Here is an 11,998-nt window from a genome sequence, read left to right as displayed (position 1 = left end):
CAATTCATTGTTTTCTAAATAAATGTGTTTATTGTTTAAGCATCTTACGCAATCAGGTGATGTGTTTTGGAACGCCTCAGGGCCATCCGAGTGCTACGCGTCCTTAAACTTCCGTCCATTTTATTCCAAGAGTCCTCCACCAGCTGCAACGTTTTCTAGCGCCGTGCTTCTGGGTCGCAATCAGTGCATGAGCTTTCCCTCAACCCTGGTACCACACTTTGCCCTAACATCTTTATTACTGCCTCGCATCTTTCTAACGTTGTCCCGAATAGCGTACTCCATATTATTGGATTTTTGTTTGTACTTGATATCGTGGCGAAAAGAAAACAATACGTCACGAACCTCGTCACCATTTATTGCGAGCGCCAAACACCGAATGCGGTGAATACTGCATTCCCAACCACATCGATCCATTTGCTACACCTTCTTTTTTGGCACCACTTTATGAACATCTGAGCTGGGCCTCCGTCCCCTCGCAAGACATCAATTCATTGACGCAATTTCGAGGCTGGCAATGTTGCGCTTCCACGCGCCGTAGTCGGATAACGCGAGAACAAAGGGGATTCGGGTAACTAGGAAATAAAGAGTGCATGCACGCTGTACGTATGACTTTTTTTGCGATGATGTATGCAAGCCACGCGTGCACTAAAGTGAAGTTGTAATAACGCAACGAAGAAACTGCGAAAAAAAAAAATTCGGCAGGTCCCACGCGTTGTGGGAATCGGTTTCATGCGAAGCATTCCCCGAGCACTTCTATGCTGTATTTTATGGCTTGGAGCCAAGCGTTACGAGGCAGATCAACGTGTCTTTGTAAGTGTAGTAGCTGTGTGCACATCGTGGGCTTACCAGGCACGTCGACAACACTGGCGTTTGAAGGATAACGTCAGCCCTCACGTTAGAGTACAATAGTCAGTATTATCCAAACTAGGTGCACGTTATGGTGCAATGAGGTGTAGATCATGCGTAACTTTCGTTAATATATTCCTCCGGGGTCGAGCAATGCTTCAATACAGCTTGATGAATCATGGAATACAAATGTAATGTTTATTAAGCTGCTATAAAAGCGCAGCGCATACTGGATCCACAGACTTTAATCTGAAATGACGCCTATATTGCTGGAGTACATATGTAGTGTTTCTTGCTTTCTTGTAAAATTAGATAGACAGCACCACAACCGCAATCGACGCTGCACCGACAGTACGCTTGCATAGGCTGTTTTTCCAAACCAGTTTATAGACCTGGCGGGGCTCTGTGGAGGAATCTCTGATTGCAACGCTGAAGGCTTGGGTTCGATTCCTGCTGGGATTCTAATTTTTATTCTTTCCATTCGTCGGGTCAACGCTGCCGATGTCGGTTTTTCTTAACGCTCTCGCATTTAAGTCACCAATGTCTGTTCTCGCCGTTCCTGGGTAGATATAAACTGTTAATCACCTGTGGCGCATACACGTACACCGCTGCCCGTGGTAAACGGATATGTGCCACAGGTGCGTGGCGGTAAGGGTTTGACGACGTACGCACAGGATTTTCACATTATTCTTGTCATGATCCGGCAGTCATATTATATATATATATATATATATATATATATATATATATATATATATATATATATATATAGACACAAGCCACGAAGAAAAATAATTCGCGGAATCGAACGGGCAACCTCTCGCTTCGCAGCGCGCGGCGTTAGACGGTTAGGCCACGAACAGTGCGGGCTTTCAACCTGCTAACGGTGAGCTGTTTATATACACCTTTTACTTCAGCATGCTTTCTTAGTCACCACATAGATGGCGAGAAGTGCGCGCGTGGTGCGCTTTAAAGGTTGTCACCCCGGCCGGGGGGGGGGGGGGGGGGCGTGGAGCGGGGGATTGTATGTCTTGTGCTTTCACCGCAAGTTTACGTTGTCTTTACAGAGTGCACGAAGATCACTTCGCTCGCCGCAGCGGCCGCGTTTGCGAAAGGAGCGCGCTGTTCAAACAGAGATAAGACACAACAGAGATAAGACACATCTATCTATCTATCTATCTATCTATCTATCTATCTATCTATCTATCTATCTATCTATCTATCTATCTATCTATCTATCTATCTATCTATCTATCTATCTATCTATCTATCTATCTATCTATCTATCTATCTATCTATCTATCTATCTATCTATCTATCTATCTATCTATCTATCTATCTATCTATCTATCTATCTATCTATCTATCTATCTATCTATCTATCTATCTATCTATCTATCTATCTATCTATCTATCTAGCCAGATGCGCGTGACATTGGTAATTAATTTCGAGAGCGTTAAAAAAAAAACACCGGCAACGTTGACCCGACGAATGCAAAGATTAAAAATTACAATCGCAGCAGGAATCGAACCCATGCATTCTGCGTGGCAGTCAGGTGTCTACCACAGGGCTGCGCCAGGTCTAGTAAGTGCTTTGAAGAAACACCGTATGCAGGCCTAATGTTGGTGCAACGTCAAGTGTGCTTTTGGGGTAGACTATCATATTTTATAACAAAGAAATAAACGATTCACATGTACTCCTACGATACAGGCGTCATGTAAAGTTAACGCCTGTGGTTACAGTGCTGGCTCCGCTTTTACAGCAGTGTAATATTCTAATAAACATTAAATTTGTATTCCTGGAAATACGCTAACGAAAGCTACGTATGAGTAGTAGTAGTAGTAATAGACTTTTATTCAGCCAAATTCATAGGCCGAGCATTTCGACCGCCTGCGCGATCAGTCGACGCTGTTCTTCTTCCCCTTCGGCGCCGATCCAGTCGAGCCAGGTGGTGATGGAAAGGAAAGGGGGAGGATAAGAGCTGGATTGCTGAGCAGTTGGACAGTAGAAAAGGCAGTGTGGCAGGTCTGCATATGTAGATGGGCAATTGGGACAGCAGGGGTCCGATCTATATTTATAAAGAAAAAGGCGAGAGGGGGTGATCAGGCAGTTCATTTGGATGTGCCGTAGAATTCGAGCCTCTAGTAGAGTGAGCGATGGATGAGGAGGAGGGTAAAGACGCTTGTCGAGTCGGAGCTGTAGGTATACCTCCTTGATAGTATGGCGCAGCGAGATCTTCCCATCGTTCTTGACGGAGCTCCCACTGTCTCCCGAAGGTGTGGGCCAGGGGATGAACGGTGCCCGGTGCAATATATCACGGGCGAGCCGGTGAGCCAGCTCATTGCCGTCAATCCCCGAGTGCCCAGGAACCCAGCGTAGGAAAACAGGGGAAGGTTGCAGTGCATAGACAGCTTGCTCAACCTCCTGTTGGAGGTATGGGGGTAATGTGCGGTTCTGTATGTTACGGATGGCGGCGTAAGAGTCAGAGTATATCGTGTACTCGGGAAGTGAAGGGAGGGAAGAAAATGATTGTAAGGCATGGACAATGGAAAGGACCTCGAGCGAAAGTACATCGGGTGGGTGCAGGTATGGCCCGCTGGTGTGGGTTTCAGGTGTCGAAAGGTGTGGATGGTAGATAGCGTAGCCGCATGAACCCCGAGGAGCCACGAACGAGGCATCCGTATAGGCGATTCCCTGTGTAGAAAAAGGAGGGGAATGTTGCTGCGCTGCCGCGTGACGACGGCCGGCGTGAAGAACGGGGGACATGTTGGACGGGAGAGGAAGGATACGAAGGTTGGGAGCAGGGGTGCACGCGGGAGAAGGCAAAGTGGCAACGGGAACTGGAATGTGAGGGATACCCGCTTGGGCCAATAGCCATTGGCCCTGACGGGTAAGAGAAAGACGCGCAATCTGAGAGTCGTGGTGGAGCGAAAGAAGAGAACGTAGTGGATGGAAGAGGCCAGTGGCAAAGAGCTTAGTGGTAGAGGTAGTGATAGGGAGATTGAGAGCTGCCTTGTAGAGGCCTAACAGAGCTCTTTCGAGGGTGTTAAGTTGGGTTTGGGTAAATTGAACGTAAGGTATAAAGTACAGGAACTTGTTGAGGGCGAGCGCATGGGCAACACGGCACGCATGAGCCTCGTGGAGACCCGACTGCCGAGTGACAACGCGTCGCAGGAGGTGAGTTACCGAGTGGCAGGTCCTGACAGCGTGATGGAGGGCCTGCGCGTTCTTGGCCGCATGCAAAGGGAAGCCAAGAACTTTGCACTGTTGAACGGTAGGAATGGGAGAGCCAGAAAGATGCAGGGAGATGAGATCATTGTGGGAGCGCTGGTAAGCGGAGCGATTGAGTAAAAGCAGCTCAGATTTCTCTGGAGCAGGAGACAGGCCAGCAGTGGATAGAAAGGAAGCGATAAGATCTAGGCCACGCTGTAAAGTATCCTGCACTTGTCCGGGAGATCCAGACGTACACCAGAGAGTGATGTCGTCGGCATAAAAAATATGATGGAGGTCAGGAATTTCGGATAGTTGGGAGGCAAGAGGGGCCATAGCCATATTGAATAGGGTAGGAGATAGTACGGCACCTTGAGGAGTGCCGCGAGTGAGGGAGTGCGGGTTGGACAGATGAGTATCGACTCTAAAGCGAGCTACTCGATTAGAAAGGAAGGACCGAATGTAAGAATACATGCGGGAACCACATGAAAGGGAGGAGAGCTGAGCCAATATGTGGTCGTGGCAAACACCATCGAATGCCTTACGGACATCAACGGTTACAAGAGCATGAATCTGATTGCGAGAAGGTGAGAGAAATGTGTGCTGGAGGACGAGGAACATGTCCTGCGCACAGACGCGACGTCGGAAGCCGATAAGAGAATGGGGGAAGAACTCTCGCGCCTCAATAAAATCAGACAGGCGAGTCAGGGCCATTCGCTCAAAGGTCTTGCCTACGCACGACGTCAAAGAGATAGGGCGAAGGTTAGAGAGGGATGGAGGCTTGCCCGGCTTCGGAATCATGCAAATGAGAGAGGATGTCCAAGAGCTCGGAAGACAGCCGCTGTCCCATGCTTCGTTGAATGTTTTTAAGAGGAATTCTTTAGCGTTGTCGGGAAGATTGAGGAGTGTATTATATGTTATCTCATCCTCGCCGGGAGCCGAGCGATTAGAATGAGTTGCCAGGGCAGCCTCAAGCTCCCTGAGGGTGAATGGGCGGTCTAGGTCTGGGTTAGTATCGCCACAGTAATCTGGGTAGGAAGGTGTTAAGGGAGGCGGGAGATACAGCGAGGTTAAATTGTCAAAGACATCAGACGGAGTCCCGTGAGTAAGCGCTTTAGCTAGGGTGGGAGCAAGGGCAGGCTTAGTACCTAATAGAGATCTAAAGAGAGACCATGTGGATCGCGAGTGCAAGGCGGAGTCGAGGCCGTCACACAGCGCGTTCCAACGAGAGTGCTCGAGGGATGCGCCGTAAGCCACGATTTCAGCACGCAGAGCATCAATGCGGGAGGAGAGTTGGACGTTATGCGGCTGGGAGCGAAAAGAGCGTTGTAAACGTTTATGACGACGCCATAAACGGAGAAAGTGAGGATCAGGGTCAGGAATAGGGTGTCGAAAGCGAGCGCGACGGCTGCTGGATGCCAGTGCTGCGGAGATCCGCGATATCCAGTCGTCGTAACTTTCATATGAGTCAGAAAGGAGATTAGTGCGGAATGCCTCCCAGTCAGTGTGAACTACTTGGCGTGTCCGAGTCATGTGGGAAATGGAAGTGGTGATGTGTATGAGAAAGTGGTCACTGAAAAAGTTTTCGGCTGACACCTGCCAATGAAAAGGAAGGGAACCCCGAGAGAAAGTGAGGTCGGGTGTAGTGAAGCGCTGTGAGGCAGTGCCCGCTCGAGTAGGGGTGTCAGGAGTGTTAAGAAGGGTGAGGTGACGTTCCTGGGCAAGACAGTGCAGAAGGCGGCCTGGTTTGAGTGTCTGGGGGTAACCCCAGAGCCTGTGAGGAGCATTGAAATCACCCCCAAGGAGGATATGGGTAGTCAAAGGAAGAGAGTGGAGGAATTTGCCAAGGGCATTGAACAAAGAAGATGTGGCAGGGGGATTGTAAAAAGACATAAGGGTGAGAGAGATGCGAGAAGAGGGTTGGTAATAGACCACACCAACTAAATATTTAAGGAGAGTGGAGGGGATGTCAAGTGGTTCGACGGGAACGTCGGTGCGTACATAAATGGACGCAAGTGGCGTGCCCGTCGTAGCATGGTAGGCACGGTAGCCCGGGAGGGTGCGGGCCGTCCGAGTCTCCTGGAGAAGAAGAAAATGGGGCAGGAAAGGGCGGGTGAGGATATATTGGTGGAGAGGGGTCCTATTATGGCGAAAGTTGCGGCAGTTCCACTGCAAAATCTCGAGGTCCTTTTCACGCGCCATCTAAGTCATTGCAGTGGCGGAGGCGCTTGTGCGACCGCGTTCCTTCTTTTTTGCCAGGAGGAGCGAGTCTTGTAGGGAGTTGAGCATAGAAGCGAAGGATTCCAATTGCTTGGATTGGGTTTCGAGGGCAGAAAGAATCCGGACAATCGAGGTTTCCAGTTGAACCAAGCGAGTGTGGTGTGCAGTGGTGGTGGTTTCGACCATGTCAGCCAGTTTGGCTACATGGAAGTCGGAGGTCGGGGCAGTGAGCGTGGCGAGTTGCTTATTCAACTCCGCGAGTTCGGAGGTAAGAGAAGAGGTAGTGGTTTCTAGGGTCTGCGTCAAAGCGTGGATTTTCTGCTGTAACTCATCTGAGACGCGCTGTTGCTCGCGCTGGTTGCGTTCCAGCATTGCGAGCCGGAGATCGAAGGAACGGCTCTCGTTACCCATGGATGGTGAGGGTGTGTTGTTAGAGGAAGGTGGGTAAACCTGTGACGCGCCTTTCACTTTAGCGGCGTAGGATCCCGGGGTGGATGTTGCGGGGAGTGAACGGAATTCATGCGTCGAAGAGGAGGGCGGGCATGGCTGGGTGGTTCGGCGCAAGGCTGTGCGACGGAGAAAAGCGGCTTTGGCACACTCCCGCTGCTTAGCAAGGAGGAAAGGGCAGGTGGAGTCGAGAGATGAATGAGTATTGACTTGGCAATGGATACACCAGGGTTGGGCACAAACGTGAGCAGCAGGATCTGCGGGCAGAAGCGCTGCACAGCGGCGGCACTTGGCCGCAACGCTGTGCTGAGGGCATTGGTGAGCACGGTGCCCTATAGCAAGGCACCGGGTACAAGTAGGGGGCTTAGGTTTATGTGGGCGACATCGGAAAGAGACGCGTTTAAAATATACAAAGCGAGGGATGACGGTTCCAGCAAATGTTATGAGAACGGATTCAGTAGAGCCCATCATACGTGCAGCGAGTATGTCAGTAGTGAAAGATTCGAGGTCATGCAAGAGCTGAGCTGATGTGAAATGACCACAGACGTTGTGTATGACGCCGAGGCATGAGATGGGAGGATTGGGTGCATATGGCTTGATGGTGATCGGCTTACCGTTAAGTTCCATATTCGTAAGAGAGAGGAGGAGGTGGGCAGTGAGAGGGGAGTGTGTTTTCAGGAACACAAGGCTCTGAGCTGGTTTGGCCTGAAGGGTGACTTCCGCGCTGGTCTTGGGCGAGAGGTTTGCGGCGGCGATGATGGAAGCAAGCAAGTCGTATAGAGGTAGTTTGGGCGTGAGTGTCCCGGGTGGAAGTTGGATACCGACGGTGATGAGCTCGGTGCGAGGTCGGGCGGTCGAAGCAGGTTTCCGGTTGGCCCTCACGGTGTTCCAGCTGCCTTCAGGGTATGAGGTATTATCTTCGTTTCCTTGGGATGCCGCGAAGTCCATTTCTGTCGAAGAGTCGTCGGCCGCAATAGTGGAGGGCAAAACTGTGGGGACGAGAGGAACGCCGCTCTTCAAAACGGACTTGTCGGCACACAGAGAATTTTCCTTGAGTATTCCAGGCGAAGATCCGGTGGGAACAGCATCATGCGCGGCCGACTGCGACGCCGACTCAGTATTGACGCTCTTGGGATCCGGAGGTAGCGTGGTTGAGCTGGGAGTCTCAAGGATGCTTCCAGCGTTGCACGTTGCTGGAGCGTGCACGCTGTTGGGGAACGCTGCCGGTTGATCGACGGTTGTCGGCGTGGGCCTGCTGACGTTGACAGACAATGACAGCGTAGGTACGGCAGCGGCAGTGGCACAACAGGAGGCTGGGCTTACCGGTGGGGCATCATTTGTTGTCGGTGGTACCGAGGTCTCGGCGAGACGCTGCATTACGGAGGTGCAGGCGCGGCGCGTTAGGGTTAGCGCGGCGCCGCGCCGCTTCGGATTTCTGAAGGGGCCTGGAGGGCCAGCCTGGGGTCGGATCGGTACTCGTATGGTGTCCACGTGTCGTGGATGCCTACTAGAAGGAATAGTGAGCTTGTCCAGAGCCGGGCGGGGCCCTGTACCGGGCCAGGAACACGTGAGAACAGAGCACGGTATGCAGCCAGCCAGACAAAGCGGCGCCACCTAGCGGCCTACGTATGATATTCACATCATCGCGCCGTAAAATGCCCTTCGTTTCAATAATACAAACGTATGTGCTCTAGCGCGAGTGTTGACGTTGCCTCACACCGTAAGTTACCCTACAAACACCAGTGCTGTCGACGTGCGTGGTAAGCACACGATGTGCACACTACTACAACAACTACAACAACACTTGTATCAACCTCATAACGCTTGGCTAAAAGCCAAAAAATACACTATAGAACTATCACTGAGTGTCTCGCACGATACCGATTCCCATAAGGCGTGGGATCCGCCACATTTTTCTTCGAGGCACGGTGTTTCGCGTTTTTTTTTTTTTTTTTTTTTTTAATGGTTCATTGATGTACTAGACATTTCTTTTCTCTCTACGGTATTTTCCCAACAGGTTCTGCTGAAAGCATACGTGTCGGTAAGAACTTCTTTTGGATTATTTCTGTCGCTACTGGGCGTACTGTGTATAGGGTTGCGGCACATATGGAATATCTATCAGATACGTTTGAACTCCGTAGAAAGGCTGTAGGTGCAAGATTTTTTTTTTTTTTTTCGTGTATAGTGTGGGTGAATTCTGACCAACTTATTTATGCAAATAACGGCTCCATTTTCTCGCGTAATAACCCAACATATCCTGGCATCAAACTGAAAACGCATGAATTCTCCCGCTATGAAACACCATGTAAAAAAAGGACTTGCGCCATATTATGATAAAGATACTAAGAATAGTTCGTTGTCAAGACACTTCCATAGAAGACTTTGTCGTATCCGCCTATAAAATATGTAATGTTTGTTTTTTAATGACATATTTTCTATGCCGTCATACTGAATCTCTTTGTATATAGCGCTGCTTAATTATCAGCTAAACTCTGCACTGTGCATTCAGGTGGAAATATTTAGCGCAGCAATACCCACATAATCAGGGTCGTGGAACACTGCCTATCCGCATACTTCACTTCGACGTTTAACACGTGAATATAACGCAAGAACACACCCCGTAGTCATACATTTCTACGTTTTAGGGGCTGAGCAGCTTAGGGTCTCGGCGTGTCGGCGTGCATCGTCGTCTGCTGTCGCGGCGTGCATTGTCATCTGTTGTCTGGACGGTCCATTTGCTGAAGCGCAAAAGAGGACGCCCCTGTCTCAGCGCTTGCCGTGTGGCGAGACAGAGCGAACGCCACGCGTTGACTATGGAAACGCTCTTTCTGCGATGAACGCTGGACTACCAGCAAGCAACGAACGAGAACGCGCCCCCGCCGGCGACAGACAACGCTGACGCAGGCATCATCTGCTAGCGAGTTTCTTCATTGAAAAAAAAAATCACAGCATATCCATGGAGTGAATGATGATGAGTGGGCGAAGCTGCGGAGGTTCATCGGTAAACCGTGAATCTTCCGTGAATTCTGCCCAGTACATTATCACCGACGTGAGATCGGGCGCGTTTATACTAAAGGTTCGATGAGTTATGACGACTGGCAGCTCACTTTAATTTTACACGTACGCTGTGAATTTTCATTGTTTAGAAAACCATTGCTTTAGAAAACATCTGGCGTCTTTGGTTAAGCAGCTGGCGTCTTTTCGTTTTGCTTTAGAAACATCTGGCGTTCTTTCGTTTTGCTTTTAGAAAACATCTGGCGTCTTTCGTTGGTTTATTTCATCAATCAACGGCGTTTTGAACAAAATTTTTATTGTTTAATCACGCACAGGAGAAATCTCACCAGGCAATACCTTGGAGGTAAACAATGGCTGCTAATGGGAATGAGAGACAGAAGAAGTCTGCTTTTAGCTAACACTTACACTTCTACTTCTACTAACGTTTCCTACTGGAACATGCCAATGGCTGCTAATGGGGAATGAGAGACAGAAGAATTCGGCTTTTAGTTAACGCGCACGCTGCGAATTTTTTATTGTTCAACAACGCACAGGAAAAATCTCCCACCGGCACCACCTTGCAGGTCAAGATCTGGTACTAGCGTTACGACTGGTTACGCACTACTACGACTACGAGGGACGAACGGGTGCCGCCTTAAGGAGCTTCGCCCCTAAAACCGACTGCTCGCGCTGCACAATCGTTCACCCACCATCCCGCATATATAGGCACTGGATCTTGAGCTGCAATATAGTGCCGGTGGAAGATTTCTCTTATGCGCAGTTGAACAATAAATATTCGCAGCGTGCACGCTAACTGAAAGCGGACTGTGGGTATCTGTGTCTAATCTTTCGTATGTCTCTCATTGACCATTAGCAGTGATTTTGCTGTGGGAAACATCGGCGCACACTGCATGCTTCGCCCCTCCACAGGTTTCACGTTGGTGGAGCTGAAACACCCTTCCCAACGTGTTCCGCCCTTCCCCAATCATATTATGCAGTGGCAGGGCCCCTGGCACATTTGTTTTCTTTTGATTATTTCTAGCTTAAAAACTAACGTCATTTATCTCTCTCTCTCGTACATCACAAGGTCGGAACAACAGCATTAGGTTAAAAGCTCTGCGCCAGAAACAAAGCGTTCAATCACCGTTCTACTACCGATTCAAAAATTACCGATATTCATCATGTGATTTATTGCACATCCATTACCGTGGGTAGACTAACCTTGAAGGTTCCATGTTGGGACATGCAGCGAGCGCCGCTTCTATCATTCGGCTCCATCGACGGTGCCCGATTGCTTTCCGTGGGTTGCGCACGTCTTTGCGCTATGCCATAGCGCACTACATTGCACTATAAAACCCTCGTGCATTCTTTCCTAATCTATAATACCTGCATACTTCTGGATAGCTCACCACTCTCCCATAGCTGAGTACACTGTACATTGATTCGGCTTCCATTCTCTCTTTTAGGGGCGAAGCTCCTTATAGCGGCACCCGTTCGTCCCTCGTAGCGTAGTGTAACCAGTCTTACGCTTTGACCTGCAAGGTGGTGCCGGTGGGAGATTTGTCCTGTGCGTTGTTGAACAATAAAAAATTCGCAGCGTTAGCTAAAAGCCGACTTCTTCTGTCTCTCATTCCCATTAGCAGCCATTCTTTACCTCCAAGGTAGTGCCTGGTGAGATTTCTCCTGTGCGTGATTAAACAATAAAAATTTTGTTCAAAACGCCGTTGATTGATGAAATAAACCAACAAAAGACGCCAGATGTTTTGTAAAAGCAAAACGAAAGAACGCCAGATGTTTCTAAAGCAAAACGAAAAGACGCCAGCTGCTTAACGAAAGACGCCAGATGTTTTCTAAGCAATGGTTTTCTAAACAATGAAAATTCGCAGCGTACATGTAAAATTAAAGTGCGCTGCAAGTCGTCATAACTCATCGAACCTTTAGTATAAACGCGCCCGATCTCACGTCGGTGATGATGTACTGGGCAGAATTCACGGAAGATTCATGGTTTACCGATGAACATCCGCAGCTTCGCCCACTCATCATCATTCACTCCGTGGATATGCTGTGATTTTTTACAATCATGTCCATCTTATAACCCTTCTTTATATAAAGTTATTTGTCAAGCATGTCACTTCAGTGAGAATTCTCATCAGTCCACAGTGCCTGCCTGCAAAATATATTAGTTCTGTGAATGACCTTGTTTGTAGTAATATCCGCGCTAAATAATGACGATGAATTCCTCCTGAGAATTTATCTTAACTAGTACATCAGCTCAAATCT

General features: G+C 49.1%; 2 protein-coding genes across 2 annotated transcripts; both read right to left on the bottom strand.

Moving 5' to 3' along the window:
- Window positions 1-2,684: 2,684 nt before the first annotated feature.
- Window positions 2,685-4,951, bottom strand: LOC125757162 (uncharacterized). The gene has a single exon (XM_049412423.1). It carries the CDS (start codon window positions 4,856-4,858, stop codon window positions 2,714-2,716), a length of 2,145 nt encoding a protein of 714 aa, XP_049268380.1. The 5' UTR covers window positions 4,859-4,951; the 3' UTR covers window positions 2,685-2,713.
- Window positions 4,952-6,741: 1,790 nt separating this feature from the next.
- LOC125757348 (mucin-2-like) lies at window positions 6,742-8,101 on the bottom strand. The gene is made up of 2 exons (XM_049412851.1): window positions 7,271-8,101; window positions 6,742-7,056 (listed from the first exon to the last, which is right to left on the bottom strand). Exons 1-2 carry the CDS (start codon window positions 8,099-8,101, stop codon window positions 6,742-6,744), a joined length of 1,146 nt encoding a protein of 381 aa, XP_049268808.1.
- Window positions 8,102-11,998: the final 3,897 nt, after the last annotated feature.

This window comes from Rhipicephalus sanguineus, chromosome 2 (assembly GCF_013339695.2).
Source record: "Rhipicephalus sanguineus isolate Rsan-2018 chromosome 2, BIME_Rsan_1.4, whole genome shotgun sequence".
Classification (NCBI taxonomy): Eukaryota; Metazoa; Arthropoda; class Arachnida; order Ixodida; family Ixodidae; genus Rhipicephalus; species Rhipicephalus sanguineus.
This window is presented reverse-complemented; position numbering and strand designations above follow the sequence as displayed.

Bases quoted from the DNA above. Each gene is read 5' to 3' on its own strand.
- LOC125757348 (XM_049412851.1), bottom strand. From the start codon at position 8,101: ATGCAGCGTCTCGCCGAGACCTCGGTACCACCGACAACAAATGATGCC. The intron at 7,057-7,270 runs GTCTGTGGTCAT...GCCTTGCTATAG, and splicing joins GCCTCGGCGTCATACACAAC to GGCACCGTGCTCACCAATGC.
- LOC125757162 (XM_049412423.1), bottom strand. From the start codon at position 4,858: ATGATTCCGAAGCCGGGCAAGCCTCCATCCCTCTCTAACCTTCGCCCT.